The sequence below is a fragment of the Poromitra crassiceps genome (assembly GCF_964638095.1).
Source record: "Poromitra crassiceps genome assembly, chromosome: 1".
Taxonomy (NCBI): Eukaryota; Metazoa; Chordata; class Actinopteri; order Beryciformes; family Melamphaidae; genus Poromitra; species Poromitra crassiceps.
The window spans coordinates 28,647,707-28,667,862 of record NC_139623.1 but is presented as its reverse complement, the minus strand read 5'-3'; the positions used below and the strand labels follow the sequence as shown (position 1 = coordinate 28,667,862).

Below are 20,156 nucleotides of genomic sequence, written 5' to 3'. Positions count from 1 at the left end.
TTTACCTGGGCACTTCACACAGACTACCCGAAGTAAAGACACCGGAGCACTCTTTTCCGTCTGCACGTTTTAATAGAAGGGGCTGACTGACGTTTCGACAGACAAGTCTGTCTTCCTCAGAGTCAAAAAGACTCTGAGGAAGACAGACTTGTCTGTCGAAACGTCAGTCAGCCCCTTCTATTAAAACGTGCAGACGGAAAAGAGTGCTCCGGTGTCTTTACTTCGGGTAGTCTGTGTGAAGTGCCCAGGTAAAATAATATTCAAAAAATGTTTGCAGACAGAGAAGGATGCTATGATTTAAGAGGTAAATATAATTTGAAACAGCCGTGTGCTCGCACTACTCTTAAGAGCATGTGTATTACAGTCTATGGGGTGACTCTTTGGAACAGACTGGATGACAGGATCAAAGAAAGTTCTAATATCTCCATTTTCAAATCTAATTTAAAAAAATATTTAATCAAGAAATACATTGAATCTTGAATCTTGAGTTACTCGGATTCTTCCTGTTTTTTGGCAATGTCCTTTTTTCTTCCTGGTAGAGTATTACTGTGTTATTGGTGGGTGTGTGTGCCTGGTCGGATGTGTATTCTGTACATTGATATACATATATGTATAAAAATTATTGTATGTGTAATGAAGTTATTATGCATATAATGTATAATATATGGTGTGCATGATGTATATTATATTATAATATACATTATGTAAAGAATTATTGTGCACATTGGATAAATTCTTAGATGCATTGGTTCAACACAAGTTAAGATCAAAGCATTGGGTTTTTGGGGTAATATTGGAATATATTATTAGGAATAAGTATTGATAGTGATATGTGGGTGGATTTATGACATTGTGTGTGTATGGGTAAGTTTGTGTACGTTTGTGTATATACATACATATATATGTATGTATGTATGTATGTATGTATGTATGTATGTATGTATGTATGTATGTATGTATGTATGTATGTATGTATATACATACATGTATACATGAGTGTGTGTGGAGGAGCGGGAGAGTTGGGATATGCATATAAAGGGATGTATGAATTTGTTTATGAATGATTTGGGGGCAGGACTCGATAAGCCTAGGCTTCTTCCTGCCCCTTTTCAAACAGTTCGCCTTTTTTATGTTTGAGTTTACGTATTTTCCCTTTGATGAAGTCTATTAGACTGTTATGTTTACTGTTTTTTTCACTTTATGTATTGTTTTAACTGTTTGAAATAAATCGTTTCAATCAATCAATCAATCAAAACTCGGAGAAGTTAAAGTAAACTTTGAGTTAATAGATATTTTTGCAAACGAACTCAGGAGATAAGTGTTATCGATTCCTTTTCCTATTTAGAATTTCATTGAGAAGATAATGGATGTTATTTTTCTTTGATTTTTTTCTTTTCTTTGCATTTTGTCTACACTCCATACCCGTTGGTGGCGGTAATGCACCAATTCGTTGTTTGCCAACCGCCAATAATTCTGACAAAAGAAGAAAGCAGAAGGACCCAGAATCGGCAGCATCACAAGAAGAAGAAGAAGAAGAAGAAGACGAGCGATATAACATTGCATTAGCTTAGACAAACGTCAACCAATCCCTGGCTAGCCTCGGTGCGGGAATCTAAGCGAATCTTATGCTGCGAAAGAGGGGGAGACCCTGTTAAATAGTTCTTAATAGAACACTATCACACATTTGACAACATGGAGAAACAGCTGCATTTAAATTTGTTAGCTTCTAGACCTCCAATGGCAGGTGGTTTGCAGTCGGGGTCCAAAATGAGAATGGGGTGAGTTAGCTAGCATTTTATTAGCATGTTGTCAACTCTGTCATAACATTACCTAACGTTACCTATACTTGAAACATTAGCTGACGTTAGGTTAGCTAGTTAGCCTAGCGTTTAGGTATTTATGACAGGATAATGAGCTCTAGCGTTATGTTACTTTAGCTTGGCTAGCTGTAGCCCCTGCAGCAGCAGTTTGAACATGTATAACGGATGCGTGTTATATGGCATTGAATAATGTGAACATGTAAATATGTCGGCATTTTATAACGCTATAAGCAAGCGATTACGTAGTCGTGTTGTAACAGCTACATTACGCAAGTTAAATCCAGTATTTCACTGCGCCGCGTAAAATCTGATCAGTAACTAGGATTTCAACTGGAAAGTGTAATCACTCAAAAAGACCAAAGGCAGTTCGTATAGACATCAACTTGCAGTGTACACAAATGAAAACCCTGAATCTGCAAAGCTAGGATAGATTTTGTGTGAACAGTTAAGTCTAGGCTGTGTGTCGTGCCCATAGTATAGAAAGAGAGCCAAGTTCCCTGCTGGTCTCCACTGCGCAGGCGGAGGGAGGACCTGGCAGTCAGCTCGTGTTTCTAGCTTGTCGTGATATGGTGCACAGAGCCAGGCTGTTGGCTTGTTTACATCAAGGTGGTGACAGCAGAAATCTGAGTCAGAATTGACTGTACTATCTTCTTGTCTGCTAACATGAAACACAAAAAAGTTTGCTGAATATGAATGAACATTTCCTGCTGTCATACTCTTGTCATGGATTTCTAAAACATACTGGTGGACCCATGGGAGTCGGACACCCTGATGTCATCATTGCTCGAGTGACATCACATCATTAGTAATTAGGGTAATTATCAGGTAATTATGGCAATTAGTCGTCCCTAATTACCCAATTAAAAAAAGAATGGTCACCTACTAACAGGGGTGCTCTTTACTTCCTGAAAGATTCAGCCCGAAAATGGCATAGCTGTGGCCGAACACAATTCTGCTCACAGACAGACACTTAGAATTCTTCTTATATGATTCTGCTTGCATTTACATTTTAATGCTTTCTAATAATTGAGACTGAGTCACAATTCTGGGTGTCCTGGCATTTGGTTGTCAGTCAGGTTTCAAATGTTCTCAGTTCACACTATTGAGAAGGGCCCCTAGAAGCCACAAGTAATGTACTGTATGTTGCCATTGACATACATGTAGAGTCACTCTCAGAAGATTCAATAGATGATTTCAAAAAGTGCCACTGAGACTTATAATGTACATCCTCATCAACTCATAAGAATAATATATTAACCTGACTATTAGACCATGAACCTTTTTCTTCTTTGGGTGCATTCGTAAATCCAATCTGATGCTCTACAGTCTACACTGAAAGGAGAGCGTGGCTGTTCAAAGAAGCAGTGCGCGCTCTTTCTGTATGAATTAATGAACGGGTCATAACTTTTAAAAATGCAGGGTCTTAGCCAGCGTTTAGCTGTTACACAGACAAACGGTTCACTCTTCTCTGCTCTCAGCTCTCCTTCCTTCACTTCATCTGTTTTTTTTTCTTTCTTTTGAACCATTTTAGCAGTTCATCTGCTCTTGGAGCTCTGGTGCTCCGGCTCCTCAGACGGAGTGCCCAGAGTGCGCTCTGCCACTCAGAGTGTGGTGCTCTGAATAACCAAATGCTGTATTCAACAGCGCTCCCAATTTATGAATGGTTCCGTTTGTGCCAGAGTGCGCTCTGGTGCTTGGAGTGGCATTTAAGAACGCACCATTTGATGTTGCAACACTTGACCATGTGTGACTGCAAAGATATCAGATTGGTACATGGTCCAACGACACCTCTGCACTGAAACACATTCCAGTAATTTACTCTATATCTTAGAATTGCATGCTGAGTGTGGATGTATTTTTAATCTTCCTGAGAGTGTTTTCATGCAGCCTTATGGGATCATAATACAGATACAGTTTGAGTTACTCTTTGCTTGTCTTCCCTTACATACAGACCTGGCCGGAAGAAAGATTTCACCCCTCTGCCCTGGAGTCATTATTTTGAAACAATGGAAGATGTTGAGGTGGAGAATGAAAACGGCAAAGACATATCCTTGATTGTTGCTTCTATTCACTAGCCTGGTAAACCAGCCCGTCACGTGAACTCACATTTAATTTGGTTCTGCGTGACGGTCTGGCCCCAAAGCCTATGGGGGGGTTTAGCAGAAGCTGCAGAGCGGAAGAGCCAATCAGCGACTGCGCTGTGATTGACAGCGCAAGTTGGCCAATCAGGAACGCTACTAGCACTGCACTAACAAAACAATAATGGCTGCCTCCTTGCTAGTTTAAACAGCCATAAAGTGCAGTTATTGCAGAAATAGACTCAATAACAACAATTAAACAAGTACAGGAGTATCGCCGCAACCGCGGAGTTTCTCGGAGGAAAACATGTTTTTGCCATTCTCCCGAGTGGATTTGCGTTTGACTGGATCCGACGCTGATTGGCTGAAGGAGTTCTCTGTCAAGGCAACTACGCCCGCCCATGCTAAGGACTGGGTGAAGAGTTGGGGCCAGACCGTCACGCAGAACCAAATTAAATGTGAGTTCACGTGACGGGCTGGTTTACCAGGCTATCTATTCACCGTTTGTCAACAGGAAATTGACCATTGATCATTAATAAGGTGGTGTAGCCTAAAGGTTAGGCACCAGCAAGAAAACCTTGGCAGGAAAGTGAATGATCTCAACAACTGCCCTTGAGCAAGGCATCTCTGATTGTGTCAGTGCAGCTGCCTAGTTGCCAACAGTAGAAGACTGGTTGTGCTGGGCAGCCCCCAGTAGTGTGAATGTGAATCGGGGTGTTGCTGAAGAAGAATGTGTGCTCAGCAAATATTCACTGGATTAGGGATGCACATTTTCCACAAATTCCGAAATCGATACGAGCAATCAATCGAGTAATTGTAATTAAAAATAAAAATAAATCCAAACCATACCAAATGTGTTTTTTCCTCAATAAAACCTTTATTTATACAGCAGCAACTTATTGTATATTTCTCACAGGATTGCATAGCATAGCCTACTACGCTATGAAACATAAAAACGTAGAGGCATAACTTTTAGACATGTCAACATTTGCCCAGAATTCCCGCCGCGGCCACTGCCTTGGTCCAACAGGGGCTCACTTACCGCAGATTGTTTATTTTTTCTGCTCGCAGTGCGTCGCAGCTAACGCTGATGCCGAGTTGCTCAGCTCCAGTCCAGGTGAGACTAGGATCCGAATGAACATTGTTCAAGTGATTGTTGTTGTACGTGCGTCGCAACTCTTCCTCTTCCTTGCTGATGGTGGGTTGCTCCAGGTTTGAGGAAGAGGAGCCAGCCAATTTATCCGAATGAACACCGTTCAAGTAGAGCATCTTATGACTTGTCTGAAAAGGGCTATAGTGATGTAGCCGAGTGTCCGGCTCCGCCTATTACTTACACTTTGTTAATAAAACAATAAACGAGAGACTCAGGCTGTAACGTTATAACACGCTTCCACATTTAGACAGCTAGCGCCTAGCGTTAGCACACTCATCAACACCGGCTCTCGTCAACAACATTCCTGTTCTACGGTAACTCTGAGGGGACATCCACAGAGCCTCGCATACGCACTGAACAGTCTGTTACAGTGATATAATTGCGCCCTCTGGAGGATCATTGAAAAATGATTTGAAAACACCAGAATGCAGTTGCTTTTTGTTTTGTTTTGATCGAGTACATTTTCACATGCTTGAGTAAATCCTTAACGAGCGAGTAATCAAGCTTCGATTAATTGTGTGCATCCCTACACTGAATATTTACATTTGAAAGTTTCTAAACTATCATCCACTATCATCCAAATCCAAGCCGCTTGGCTCAGTTTAAGACACTAGGGGCCCTATCTTCGCAAAAGTGGTAATTTAGCGTTTGCGCTCATTTAATGCCGTGCGCAATGCAAATTGAGAACGGGCACAAGCGCATGCCTGTTATAATTGCATGCATGTTATAATTGTACTGGGCATAGGCATGCCAAATGCCAAAGCAGGCGTTTCAGTGCTAAAATGTGGGCATTATCCTATCGTCAGCAGTGTGCAATTACTTTGCGCTAAGAGCTTTGAAAAGCACCTCTTAGGCGCTAAAACACTCGCTGCGCTTGACCGCACCATAATCTCCACGCTGCGCAGCGCAGAAACGTCATTACGCACGGACGTGCCACGCCAGGACATCAAATTCTGCTGCTAAAATTGGGTTATTCGGTGAGGCAATCAACTATAATTCACTGAGAAACTTGTATCACATCGCAAGGAGGGGTTATGGTAAATGAATTGAGAAAACTTGTACCAATAGGTTATTCACCTTCACCTGCTATAACCCGGAGGGTCGTTGGCAATGGCATCACAGCCGATCTGTCACATGCTCTCTCCATCTCTCTGTGTCCTCGGCTGGCAGCTCAGTGTTTCACCGAGTTTTAATTGAGTCCACTGTAAATCCTCCAATCTTTTCTTTTGTCTCCGCCGTTTCTCCACTGCAAACACGTTTCTATTGTCCCACACCAATCAACAAAATAACCAGAATTCCAAAAGACGATTCCAAAATTTGGCGGAGATTCAGAGGGAGTGGACTGAGGCTGGAGTCATAACTAAGAAGTAACTGCTGATTTTCTTCACACTATTCTAATTTCTTGAAATACTGTTTTGGGTGTTTTCTGGAGCTGTAGGCCAAAATTATGAAAAATTAAACGAATAAAGGCTAGAAATATTTCACTTTGTGTGTAATGAATCTATAATCTATGAAAGTTTCACTTTTTGAAAGGAATTATGGGAAAAAACTAACTTTTCCATGATATTCTAATTTTTGGAAAAGATCTGTATATACAGTCAATATCCCTATACCTATCCAAATTACGCATGGGGAGAATTACAGCATGCCTCACGCAAACTGTATTGCAGGGACTGCAAGACGGGAATCTGGTTTGATCTAATGCCCAGGCATTGCCAGGCCACACGTGAATAATTCTGGTGGTTAACACCGCCCAAATCCCGTTTGCGCAGTGCGTAAATGATTTGGCACGCCTCTAATCTGCGTTTGCGCCCATTGTTGTGACGAGATATGCTTCCCCACGAGTAATTGCATCACCACCATATTTTGTTGCTGTTTTAACTTAAAAACAGGGAGGTCACGTCTACCCAAACAATGGTGTAATTTTTAAACAGTTATGTTTCTGTATAAATCATTACAATATGCTCCCGTGAGGTGGGGATGCTGCCGGGCGGGGGTGCAAAACTCAGCATAACACCTGGACAGCGGACTGCAATCTTCCCTGCCTTAAGGCATGCGCAAACAGGTGTGCAAGCGTAAATAGGGGATATCGCCTGTACCAAGATAGGGCCCTAGTTCTCTCTATACCTGTGTCATATCTAATGTCAAAACAGTCTAAGGGGAATTTGAGAAAATTGTTTTGTATAAATCAAGTTTGTTTTTATTGAGCAGGATCTATTTTTAGTAAAATTAAGTAAAAGTTGTATTATTGTAAAAATGTAACCTTGACTATGAATCGCCACACAACTCCCACAATGCTCTTTTTGTATTCACAAAGCTCTACAGTGTATATGTCATCGCAGCTAATGTACTGTGGAATCAGACAGAATCTCTGCTTGTTTTAAATCCCTTGCAGTGTTTCCCCTAGAAAAATGTCAGGCCTGGAGGGATTTCGAAACGTACCCCGACCGCAACGGTGGGGGCCCTCGCTGGCGAAGCTAAACTTTTAGATAACCTGTTCGCATCTATGTTCGCAATGGCATCCCAAGTATCATCATACTATTATGGGATGTGATGCAAACAGTTGTATTATGGGATGTGTGTTTCCCAGGCAACGACACATGTTGATATGTTTTGGAACAGCACGCTGGCACAATGCTCCTAAAAGCAAAATGCGTATTGTTTTGAATGATTTGGCATCTTCTATTACTGTCAACACTGTCAACACCAGTATTGAGCAAACCTGATGAAGCTGCTACAGCGAAACGCGTCGTTTGCTGAATAAATCACAGTAAATTTACTTCAGTGTGCAGTGGTACTTTTTTGTTTTTGTACCAGTATTCTTGTATTGTAATAGTATGCCATAAAGGTTTATTAAAATTTTGGGGAGAGCAGAGGGAAAAAATCTGAAAAAAAAAAAAAAAATCTGTCTGGGCGTCGTTGGCCTGACCAGGCCTGTAGAATGGTAGGGGAAACACTGCCTTGTACTTGCATATGTTTCCTTGACTTGCCTGCACGTTTTCAGAACTTACTGCAGTGGCTCCCATGGTCCTGTGCTGCTGCTGCTCCATGGAGGAGGCCACTCCGCTCTCTCCTGGGCAGTGTTCACTGTGAGTCGAACTATTCTTATGTAAATCTATGATTCATACGAACATAGCACAAAATCCATTTCAATTCACAGCATATTTGATTTGTATTATTTGACGTTAATGGTTTCATGTATGCGTGTTTACAGGCCGTGATATTCAGCAGGATCAACTGCAGGGTGGTGGCTATGGACCTCCGAGCTCATGGTACATAGTAAAGGTGGTCAGAAAAGACAAAATGAGTACTCCAGTACCAGTAATGATAACTTATTGAAGTAAGATCGTAGTCAAATAGAAGTATTTAGTACCAGTAACGATATCTTATCTATCTATATACAGTATATAAAATGGGCAATAAAAGGGGGTCTGTTCTCTGTTTAAATTGTTGTCCCACTGATGATGACATAGTGATGTCATAAGAGCAAATTCATCTTATGACATCACTGATGATGTTATAGTGATGTCATAAGAGCAATGTCATAGGAGCTGATGATGTCATGGGCATTGTGACATCAGTGATGTCACTCAAGCAATTGTGGTTTTTGCTGACACTCGGGCAATTGTGACATCACTGATGATATCATAGATATTGTGACATCATTGATGTCATCAGTGAGTGTTGTCATCAGTGATGCAAAGTTGAGCAATTGTGCACTGCGCATGCCAATAGAGCAGGCGAGGCCACACAGCAGCTGAGCTGCAAGCTCGGCCCGAGCTGCGTATGCGAGCTGCAGGGCGCTAGCGTGCCAGCCTAGCCTAGCCTGGTACCCTAGGGCGAGCCCAGGAATTGAGCGCGCGAGATGCCTAGTTGAAGTAAGATTGCAGTCAAATAGAAGCATTGACTGTGCATCAGCCACATGCATGCTGGTTGTCGTTGGGCATCGCTCTACTGTAAGGTGTCTTTTGATATCAGCTACTCAGCATTTTTAATTTGCACATCGTGAGTCAAATTTGTGGAGGTGTCAAGTTGGTGCAAGTGGGCTACAGGAAAATGCAGCCTGATCTCAATTCTCAATATCTCAATTCCATTAGGTCCCCAAGTAATAGTAGGCATGACAAACCCTCTGCTCTAAACACTCCCTAATGTAATCACAATGGGAGATTTCTGCATTCTGGGGTCATTTCAATCTAGATTAAACATACAATTTGGTCATGTTGGAAGAAAAAAAGTGGTTGTGGTCGATAAATATTAGTCCTAAAAAATATATATATATTTTTTTTTTAGAGACCGAAATAAGTTAAATCGGACTCTGTTTAGAGGAGCAAACACAGCGTCTCAGCCTGCCTGGGGGGAAAACGGCACAGCGCTCCTCCTTGCCTTTAAGAGTAAATCCCTAACTGGGTTTTTATGCCTCCGCCGGCGCGGGCCGGAAGCATTATGGATTCGGGTTGTCTGTCCGTCCGTCCGATGTTCGTTAACGCGATATCTCAGGAATGCCTTGACGGAATTTCTTCCAATTTGGCTCAAACGTTGACTTGGACTCAAGGATGAACTGATTAGATTTTGATGGTCAAAGTTCAAGGTCACTGTGACCTCACGACTGCTCGTTAATGCGATATCTCAGGAATGCCTTGACGGAATTTCATCAAATTTGCCTCAAACGTCCACTTGGACTCAAGAATGAACTGATTAGATTTTGGTGGTTAAAGGTCAAAGTTCAAGGTCACTGTGACCTCACAACCCCCATTTCCAAGCTCTTTAACGTGATATCTCAGGAGAACGCCTTGACGGAATTTCTTCCAATTTGGCTCGAACGTCGACTTGGACTCATGGATGAACTAATTCGATTTTGGTGGTCAAATGACAAAGGTTAAGGTCACTGTGACCTCACAAACGCCATTTTCATGCTTGTTAACGTGATATCTCTCAGGAACGCCTTGATGGAATTTTTCATCTAATTTGCCTCAAACGTCCACTTGGACTCAAGGATGAACTGATTACATTTTGGTGGTCAAAGGTCAAGGAAATGCCTTGTTATCAACTGTTATTGCTAACAATGGCTAACAGTGAACTTCCCAGCTCCAGTTTTCTGCAAATGGAACGCTAACAAAACGGATGTGACGTCATTTAGCCTCCGCATCCCAGTTATTTTGCGATAAAAGAATGCACCATTAACCTCGAGTGCGCAACCAGATTAGAGTAGCTGGCAGTAGCAGAGCCGCAGTAGGCCTACAAACGCAACATCCTCTCCCCCTCTCTCTGCATAATCAAGTGGTTCAGTGGTTCTCAATGTGGGGTCCGGGGACCACCAGTCGTCCTTGAGAGGATTCCAGGATTCTCTGTTATCTCTCAACCTAATATATATGGAATTCTAGACAAAATCATATCTAGGCTATATCAATAAAAAAAATCTAATTTGCATCTAAGAGACCAAGGGGCCCTATCTTCCCAAAAGCGCTAATTTAGCGTTTGCCCTCGTTTAACGCCCTGCGCAATGCAAATTGGGGGCGGGCACAAGCGCATGCCTGTTATAATTGTACTGGGCATAGGCATGCCACATGCCAAAGCAGGCGTTTCAGCACTAAAATGTGGGGATAGATGGCATTATCCTATCGTCAGCAGCGCGCAATTACTTTGCACTAAGAGCTTTGAAAAGGACCTCTTACGCGCTATTTACCTCGCTGCGGTGGGAGTGCACCGTAATCTCCGCGCAGTGCAAAGTAAAATTCCTTTTGTATATGTCATCACGCACAGCCTTGCCACACCAGGACATCAAAGTATGCTGCTAAAATTGGGTATTAGCAGATAATTCAGTGAGGCAATCAACTATAACTCACTGAGAAACATTTATCACATCGCAAAGAGGGAAATGAATTGAGAAAACTTGTTGGACAATGGACATAGGCTATATACCTTCATAACCCCTTCATGTCCTCGCACGAGTGAGTACACTATTACGCATGGAGAGAATTACAGCATATTGCATGCCTCGCGCAAACAGCCATTGCGAGATGGGAATCTGATTGGTTTTGATTGACGTAATGCCCAGCATTGCCTGGCCACACCCGTGAGTAATTCTGGTAGTTAAGACCGCCCAAATCCCGTTTGCGCAGGCATTTTGGGGCGCAGATGATTTTGGCACAGCTCTAATTTGCGCCTGCGACATGTGCCGTGAACGTTTCTGCATCCCCGCCGAGAATTGCATCCCCAACATATTTCGGGGCTGTTTTAACTTAGAAATCAGGGAGGTCACATCTACCAGACAATTATATCACTTTTAAACAGTTACATTTCTGTATAAATCATTACAATTATGCTCCCGTGAGGTGGGGATGCTTTTCTTTATGCTGGGCGGGGGTGCAAAACTTGGCATAACACCTGGACAGCGGACTGCAATCTTCCCTGCTTTAAGGCACGTGCAAACAGGTGCGCAAATTGACATTATGCTCCTGTGAGGTGGGGATGCTTTGGGGATGCTTTTTTTGTGCTGGGCGGGGGTGCAAAACTCGGCATAACACCTGGACAGCGGACTGCAATCTTCCCTGCTTTAAGGCACGCGCAAACAGGTGCGCAAGCGCTAATAGGGGATATCGCCTGTACAAAGATAGGGCCCCAAATCTCATCATATGGGGGTCCATGGCCCCAATGTGAACTAAATTAGGGGTCCTTAATATGAAAAAGTTGAGAATGATTTACAGTAACACAATGTCATGGGTATTCCCCTTTCCTTTCTTTTATTTCTATTTATGATGAGGCAGGATTTGGTTGTCTGTATACATCATCACCTTTTTTTCTTGACCCCCCACACACACCCTCCCCAAAGTCACATCGTTAGACTGTTTTAAATACATTTTATTCTGCTCATCATGAAGATCTATATATATATATTTTTTTTTTTTTACAAAAAGTAGGCTGTACAAATGTTATAATGTAAGCTCACAGAATACACTTACTGTATGTATGACAATATAAATAGATGTACAAATAAGCAAATTGACTGGATAATCATACAGGACACTGTTCTGATACATTTCTTAATTAGCCTGGCTTTTGACTATCTGACACATTGTTTTATACATTTTTCCATCTATTGCTAAACATGGAGGAATTAATGTATGCACACTTGGAGGTGTGACCGATCTGACTTTGTCAATGTGAACTACAGTAAATGATCTTTGATTAAAACCCCACTCCATAACTGCAGTATTATGCTCTAGTAGCTGAACATGACTTTCATATGCATTTTGAGACTATATAGAGGTTCATGTTAAACAGAGCTGTATGTTTAGTAATCACAGGTTAGGAAAGCTGTAAAAGACCTATTTCCACCTATTTTCACAATTAAGGCTAAGTATCTGTGTAACTGGATCTGACATGTCTTGATAACTACAGTAAAACCTGGATTGAGGCTTTAATTTAAATGCTGGGTAATGCATACATTAACCATTTGATAGACAAATGTGGTCTAGACCAGGGTTTCTCAACTGGTGGGTGGGGACCCAAATGTGGATCGCGGGGCCATCACTGATGATGTCATAGGCACTGATGATTTAAAAAAGATCTCTGCACTACCAAGGTGCGTCAGAGAAGTAGGACAACTAGAAGAGGCAAGAAGCTTCCGCACACTGACTTCACTAAAGCAAGACTTTTCTATTCAAAATGCAACGTTTCGGTCAACCGACCTTCATCTGGCATATAACAAGACCGAGAAATAAGGCCTGTTTAAATAGGCAACATGAGTATAAAATCAGCCAATAGGAACAGGGCAATTATATAAATCAGGGGCACAAATCAGTGCCTATTATGCACTGTTCCTATTTTATACTCATGTTGCCTATTTAAACAGGCATTATTTCTCTGTCTTGTCATATGCCAGATGAAGGTCGGTTGACCGAAACATTGCATTTTGAATAAAAAAAAGTCTTGCTTTAGTGAAGTCAGTGTGCGGAAGCTTCTTGCCTCTTATAGGCACTGATTATGTCATAGGCATTGTGACATCATCAGTGATGTCATAGGCATTGTGACATCATCAGTGATGTCATAGGCATTGTGACCTCATCAGTGACAGTGATGTCATCAGTGATTAAGTTGAGCAATAGAGCATGCGAGGCCACGCAGCAGTCGTCAGGGCCGAAACCCGAAAAAATGCCTTCCTAACATGCCAATTACTTTGTTAGTTCTCTCATAATGTAATTCAACAAGCTTCAGGAGCCTTAAAGTCGAACTGAACCTGTTCGTCACGTGCATAATGAGTCTGTTTCAGTCTGAAAACATAGTTTGTCTAAGATGACAGGTTGAGAGGCGGGTCATAGTATCATGTCGATGATTTTATTTGACAATTCTGGGGACTGGATTGGGCTTTGGCCAATCCTGGCGTGTTCCGCCTCCAAATTGAGTGGGATTCAGTGTGTTGCGGCGCTCCCCTCGGGAAGAGCCTTTTGACGAGAGGAGCGGAGCTCAGCGACCCGCAGGCAACCAGCTGCCTTCGTGTTGCCGAGCGGAGAGTGCAGCAGGTTGGCCTGGAATCTCCGAAGTGCAACCCCTGACAACCAAGCTCTCAGATGCGCGCGCCATTATCGCTGCTGTAACGATACGATATCCCTGGAATGCGCGTTTTAACGAGCCAGTTACATTTCTTTGCATTCTTAGAGATTATACTGTTTTTTGTTCATGTTTCTAACAATTGGGCAAGTTAGTACGGTAGTTAGTTTATGGGATAGGAATTCTGCCAGATGACAGGCACTATAAGCACCATTTTCGACTTCATTTGGAAGAGAAAATTATCCAGAAATGAAGATTTGATTGACAGCTGCATTTTGTGATATGATTGGTTGAAATGGGGTAGAAATATGAGAGTACAAGGTGACGTCAGCAAACTGTAAATTACTGTTATCAATGAAATCTTGAAAAACGAACTTTTGATGTGAAAAAGTGTGAAAAACTAAAGAAATTAGATTGTTGTTGTTGTTGTTTTGCATACATTATTAAATAGGTGCACTGCATACCCAGGTATTTGAACTAAAAGAAAAGAAAAGTCATTCTTGGGTTCAGCTCGACTTTAAGTTTGTTATAAACACTCTGATTTAGCTTATTGCAATCATCTAGAGCAGTGAAATGAAGAGGTTGCCATTTAAGAGGTAACAAGGTAGCAAAGATTGGGTGCACATCCATGGCCTTAGATGGAGCAGTAAAATGCTTTTCTCTCTCTTCTGAAGGCGACACCCAAGTGAAAGATACTGAAGATCTCTCTGCAGACACAATGGCCAAGTAAGTTGTCTGGTCAGATATTCTTGCAATGCAACAGTGCGAACAATTAACTCATTGAGTGCCAACGACGTCGATCGACGTCAAAGTAAATAGTGACGTAGAGTGCCAATGACGTCGATCGACGTCAAATGCGTTTTTTGACGGTGGGACGTGGATCAAAGCCTCCTGCATCTCCTGTACAAATATTGTAGCTATTGAAGGTGTATAACCTATTTTACGGACTCATTAGGTGGCGACAGTGCTCTCCAGATTAGAGAAAGGTCCGGAAAACAGCAGGAAAAAGCCCTGTGATGAAAGAGAAACCGCTCATGCTGCAGCCAGAGCCATATAGATTGCTCTGGCTGCAGCTGACGTTGGCTGCGAACAGCAGTCAATCCGCTCCCACAACTGAGACCCTCTGCCTCTGTCTGTCTGTCTGCATAGTTTCTCCACACGATTAGCCGCCAGAAAAGCAGCACCCGACACTGAAAAGCCAAACCATTCTCAGCAGTCCGGTTTGGCTTTTCCGTGTCGCGCTGGGAGCCGGCGCACAAAAACGGAGCACTCCGAAAATAGACCTGGGTGCGTGAGGCTGTGTGTTAGTGTGGGGAGGAGTTTGCAGCTGAGGGGGGGAGAGGGGGGTGGAGCACGCAGGGCACCACACAACTACACCACGTCACTACATCAGAAAATATTAGCTAGAGTCAGTGAATGTGCTTGAAATGCTTCATTTCACAAAAGGCTGAATAACTCAGCTTCTAATTTGAAACGCCTGAAAACGCTGAAAACAACCTATCTTCTCCGGCTCATAACTAAAGAACGGAAAATGGTATCAATAAACTTTTTTTTGCTGATGATACAATAGAGTCTCCTTGTTCTTTGTACGTGTTCGGTGTTTACATAGTAATATCACACAATATTCTGTGGGCCTCGAGAAATCACTGAAAACACTCTGAAACTCTGGCACTGGGAGCGTCCGTTCTCCAAAAGTGGCTGGCACTCAATGAGTTAACAGACATGTTCTGTGATCAACATACTTACTTTCAACAACTTGATAGAAAAGGACAGGACACCGGAGAGGGCAGTGATGGACCTGCAGTGGAAGAGCCAAGAGTTAGGAGGAGGACTGACGGGCCCTACACACCGACCGCGATAAACTCGCATGTACTCGTACTCGCCCAGTCAGTCCTGCCCCGCTGCTACAGCGTGGTTGGCTGCTTTGCTGTATTTCCGTCTTCAATTGGTCGATTTCGAAATGCCCCTCCTTCCCTCGCTGCCATCTTGTCGCTCACCAGCTTGCAAAGCATGCTGGGATACCTGGCGTCAGGACATCGCAAGCGACAAGAGGAGGGGCCAAAACCGAAATAGACCAATTGAAGACGCAAATACAGCAAGGCAGCCAACCATGCTGCAGCAGCGGGGCAGGGCTTGACAGGGCGAGTGCGAGTACATGCGAGTTTATCGCGTATGCTCGCTTTTGGTGAGAAGGGGGTCTGAGTCAGCCAAGAGTTAGGAGGAGGACTGAGTCAGGCAAACAAACTTCTGCCACAACCTCCCACACAGAGACAGAGACCGTTTGCTCATGCATTATGTATAGAGGGAAAAGTAGATTTAGTGTTGCTTTCATAGTGTGTTCCAGTAGGAAGGGCAAGCATTCCATTACTTTGTGAGTTTAAAATGGACACCATTGTGTTTCAGCTTTGAATGTTATTCATATGTCATAAGAGAGTTTACTCTGGGTTGTTGTCGAACACTGTCTACTGTCTCCTACAGTCAGAGTGAGAGAAAGGAGTTTCCCCAATTTCAATATGTGATGGCACACAAGTGTACCACTGCACAAAGAATCGGAAAAGTGGAAATAAGGATTGTGACAAGACCAGGATGCTGTTCAGGCGATTTGACGATGACCACCATCAATTTGAGTCTCAGTCGACTTGTTGATATTTAAGAGAGTTAATACTCTTTCCCTTTCTTCCATAAGGGATATTGGCAAAGTGGTGGAGGCGCTGTATGGAGAGAGCCCTCCTCCAATCATGATTATTGGACACAGCATGGGCGGAGCCGTCGCAGTTCACACAGCCGCAGCCAATCATATACCATCCTTACTTGGCCTTTGTGTCATTGATGTTGTCGAGGGTAAGTGCTTCTGCTTTGTTGAAACGGCATGAGCCATTAATGTTGCTCAGTTTTAAGATGCTGAGTGGAGCTAGTAACATCACTTGACAAAATGACATTTAAAAAATAAACTGTCAAAATCGAATTAAATAATTGAAAATGATCAGATTAGTATTGTATTAATGTGTACATGATTCACATTTATTTTCTGTCATTGTGATCAGGTACAGCAATGGATGCTTTGAACAGTATGCAGAATTTCCTCAGGAGTCGGCCAAAGACATTTAAATCTCTAGAGAATGCAATTGAGTGGAGGTAAAACATTTTCAAACGTAATACTGCTCCTCTTAGAGTAAATATGATTGGGTAAAATGATATCCTCCTGCAATTTTATCGATGTTGCCCTGGAAAAGTCCTAAAACTAGTAGGATACCTGATGTGTGTATTCTTCCATTTTGGGTAAGTTTTGGCTTGAAATGGATGTCTTGATTGTAACATTTCTCCATTTGGAAAGCTTTTGGGCTAGCAAGATTCCACTTCCCTTGTTTGAAATGTACCCAAAGTTTCAGCATGGAGGAACATGTTCATAAGTGACCATAAGTATTCCTTCCCTTAGTGTGAAGAGCGGTCAGATCCGAAACATAGAGTCGGCGCGGGTGTCCATGGGCGGTCAGGTGAAGAAGTAAGTCTGGTCTGTTTTTCTAGTCCGTACATATCAAATGCCGTGCCACTGTGCAGGGCAGCTGTACGTACTGTATATGACTTTCTTCTGTCCTCACATTGACAGAAGGGAGGAACCCCTCCGCAGTCCAGGTGTCTCTAACAGCATTATAGAAGGCATTATAGAAGAGGAAGAGGAGGAAGAAGCAGACGATGAATCCAACAATAAAAGAATGAAAGAAGACGACCACGAGGTATCGCTTCTGTCTCGCTTTGTCTCTCTATTTGTCTCACTCATATATAAAGTCTGTGTCTGTTTGTGTTGGATTGGTGTTGAAAAGTACATTTACAGGTTGCCATTTCTCCTTCCATATAGATGAGGAAGGAGAGCGTCTTTACCTGGAGGGTGGATTTGTCAAAGACAGAAAAATACTGGGACGGCTGGTTCAGAGGCCTGTCAGCCCTCTTCCTCAGCTGCCCAGTGCCAAAACTACTACTGCTTGCAGGTTAGATCTTTCAAATGACCAATTTCTCAATGGATATTCTATTCATTATATAAAAACAAAAATGTCTTATCCTGTATATATTGCATATAGAACATGGATAGACAGGTTTGATGGGGTCCAAACAACTATATGGCCACCAATTGAATAATGTTCATTCAATAGCCGAAAACTTACCAATGTGGCAATTTGTTAAGATCCTCACAGTGGAGGGTTTTCACGCTCCTACTACTACTAAGAATAAAAACTGATAGCTTAATTTCTTTCCAACTATGTATGACATCTATGTCATTGACTGTACCTTTACATCACTGACTTGTCCTATTGTGATTTTCTGCCTCTGTAGGAGTCGACAGGCTTGACAAAGACCTTACAATCGGACAGATGCAAGGTGAGGAGCACAAATGAAGATTGTACATGTACTGTATACGTACTTTTTGTTCTTCCCCTTTCCTGTCATACTGTCTGCAACACTGTAGAGCCCGCAGTCACGTCCATCATCTCACCTGTCTGTCCACAGGGAAGTTTCAGATGCAGGTCCTGCCTCAGTGTGGTCATGCTGTCCATGAGGATGTACCTGAAAAAGTATGTGTCGCTCACATTAACATACGCTGTGGCTGTCTGTATGTGTTTTACCAAGATCAGAATTGTCAGAATTACTACAGAGAACAAATAGGATCGGATGCAATTGTTTTAGATCAAACTAGAAGCAAAGACTCCTCAAACGGAGACATTGGATATCATATTGTTGCAGCAATTGTGAAATGGCATTGCACTGATTTGCTTGCATGTTGTTTTATTTGTCAGATTTAGAAAAAAACTTTTTGCATTCCAATATCTCAGTTTGAGGAGATTTGTATTATTCCATTGATGGGCAATGTTGTTGGGATTTATTTTTTTTAACGCACAAAAAAGCCAGAATTCTCAGATTAAATTCAGAAATCTGAGAAATAGTCAGCATTCAGATTTTAATGTCAGAATTCTGAGGAAAAAAAGTCAGCATGCTGTTACATGTGACATCACTAATGATGTCACTGATGATGTCACTGATGTACCGGAATTTGAATGTCCGTGGTCCCTAGATTTTTGTGATGTCAAAGTGGGGTCACAAGCCAAAAAAGTTTGGGAACCCCTGATCTAGGTGGTGCGCTCTTTTAACTCCAACTTATCTCATCTGTCACCAGGTAGCAGATGCTCTAGCATCATTTTTGGTCCGGCACAAATTCACTGAATTTAAGGAGGGATACCTGTGGTAAGAGAAGCTCCTCTAAAAGAATTTGGTTATCATGCTACATGTGTTAAGTGGTTTTCATTTATAAAATCTATGGCATAATCATTTCATTAGGCATACTGTAGTGCTACAGTCGAACAGCACATTGTGAATCATAGCAAATTTACATTGTTTTCTTTTACGAGGTGAATCGATGATAAATAGCAGAAACATAGAATATATAGTATTATGTCTGATTATTTTGTGCACTATTCTTTTACAGCTAATTTCCAGTTTCCAGTCTCAATTTAGCCAGCAGCCATAGAGGAAATGTCAAGATTCATGAACATCATCATCTTACAACTTAACAGCAAATTGGGGAAAATATAACAAACCGCTTTTATATTATTATTATTATTATTATTATTATTATTATTATTATTATTATTATTATTATTATTATTATTATTATTATTATGTTGCTTTATTCATCTTGTAGTTATGCCTTCCAGCTTTGCCTTATTTTTATTATTCTTTTAGAACACTGGGATTTGGTTTACTTGTCCTTGACAAAATTGTCTTTTCTTTTCTTTTTTTATCTTCAAAATGTACAGTAATGCTGTCCTTCTTTCATGTTCATATTTTGGGTGAGTGCGTCATCTTGTGATATGTATTTATAAGCTTTGGATTCAAAGAATGATTAAAAATGAATAAAGAAAACATGTCATCCATGCTTTTTGTTTGTTGGCCATGTGTATTAAAAGGACATCATGATTATTTTGAATTTGGTAATTTATTTAACAAGAGATATACTTTAATGGCAGCTAAGGTGAGAAGATTCATAGTTAAGGTACAATTTTCACAAGACCATCCTAAATTAACTTATGGATGGAGGCAGCAAGAGCTTGTAGAACTATATCAAGAACATGTTGGGAAGCTAACATTAACACTGCAAACCCAGTGGCCCACGCACCATGCTGGAGAAAAGCAGCAAACTTGAGCTTTTCCTTTTGTTCTGGCCAAATGTTCCCTGGCTCAAAGCCCAAGCCAGTGATGCAGAACTAAAGGCAGCCTCTATCTAGTCATGTGTAACTAGTACAGTGAGGAGGAATGCTAAAGTTAGTGGATTTTACATGGTCACAAGATTAACATAATACCAATTCCTCAAGCTAAGCAAGATTTTGATGTAAAAACTCAGAAGAGCATCCCATCCCTCCTGATTGAGACCCAGTAGCCTCGCCCCATTTACTCAAATGAAACTGGTGTTCTGTTCACTTCTCTCTTCACACTTTTTTTTGGCAAGTTGCCTTGTGCAGCTTTAGATTTCTTTACAGTCGTACAGTATACTACACCAAGGAAACCATA

General features: G+C 41.9%; 1 protein-coding gene across 4 annotated transcripts; it reads left to right on the top strand.

The window, feature by feature from the left end:
* The first annotated feature begins 1,562 nt into the window (after positions 1-1,562).
* Positions 1,563-19,439, top strand: ppme1 (protein phosphatase methylesterase 1). 4 transcript variants are annotated; one of them, XM_083643396.1, is made up of 14 exons: positions 1,563-1,778; positions 3,772-3,865; positions 8,048-8,140; positions 8,266-8,323; positions 14,273-14,324; positions 16,285-16,439; positions 16,643-16,733; positions 17,035-17,100; positions 17,206-17,332; positions 17,455-17,584; positions 17,928-17,972; positions 18,102-18,166; positions 18,766-18,833; positions 19,075-19,439. In XM_083643396.1, the coding sequence occupies exons 1-14, from the start codon at positions 1,693-1,695 to the stop codon at positions 19,076-19,078; spliced, it is 1,134 nt and encodes a 377-aa protein (XP_083499522.1). In that variant the 5' UTR covers positions 1,563-1,692; the 3' UTR covers positions 19,079-19,439. The 4 variants fall into 4 exon arrangements, with proteins under 4 accessions (XP_083499522.1, XP_083499524.1, XP_083499523.1 ...); XM_083643399.1 differs by lacking the exon at positions 1,563-1,778 and adding an exon at positions 2,533-2,645; XM_083643398.1 differs by lacking the exon at positions 3,772-3,865 and having other exon boundaries at positions 8,056-8,140.
* The last annotated feature ends 717 nt before the right edge of the window (positions 19,440-20,156 follow it).

Bases quoted from the DNA above. Each gene is read 5' to 3' on its own strand.
- ppme1 (XM_083643396.1), top strand. From the start codon at position 1,693: ATGGAGAAACAGCTGCATTTAAATTTGTTAGCTTCTAGACCTCCAATG. The intron at 14,325-16,284 runs GTAAGTTGTCTG...TTCTTCCATAAG, and splicing joins TCTGCAGACACAATGGCCAA to GGATATTGGCAAAGTGGTGG. The intron at 17,101-17,205 runs GTAAGTCTGGTC...TCACATTGACAG, and splicing joins ATGGGCGGTCAGGTGAAGAA to AAGGGAGGAACCCCTCCGCA.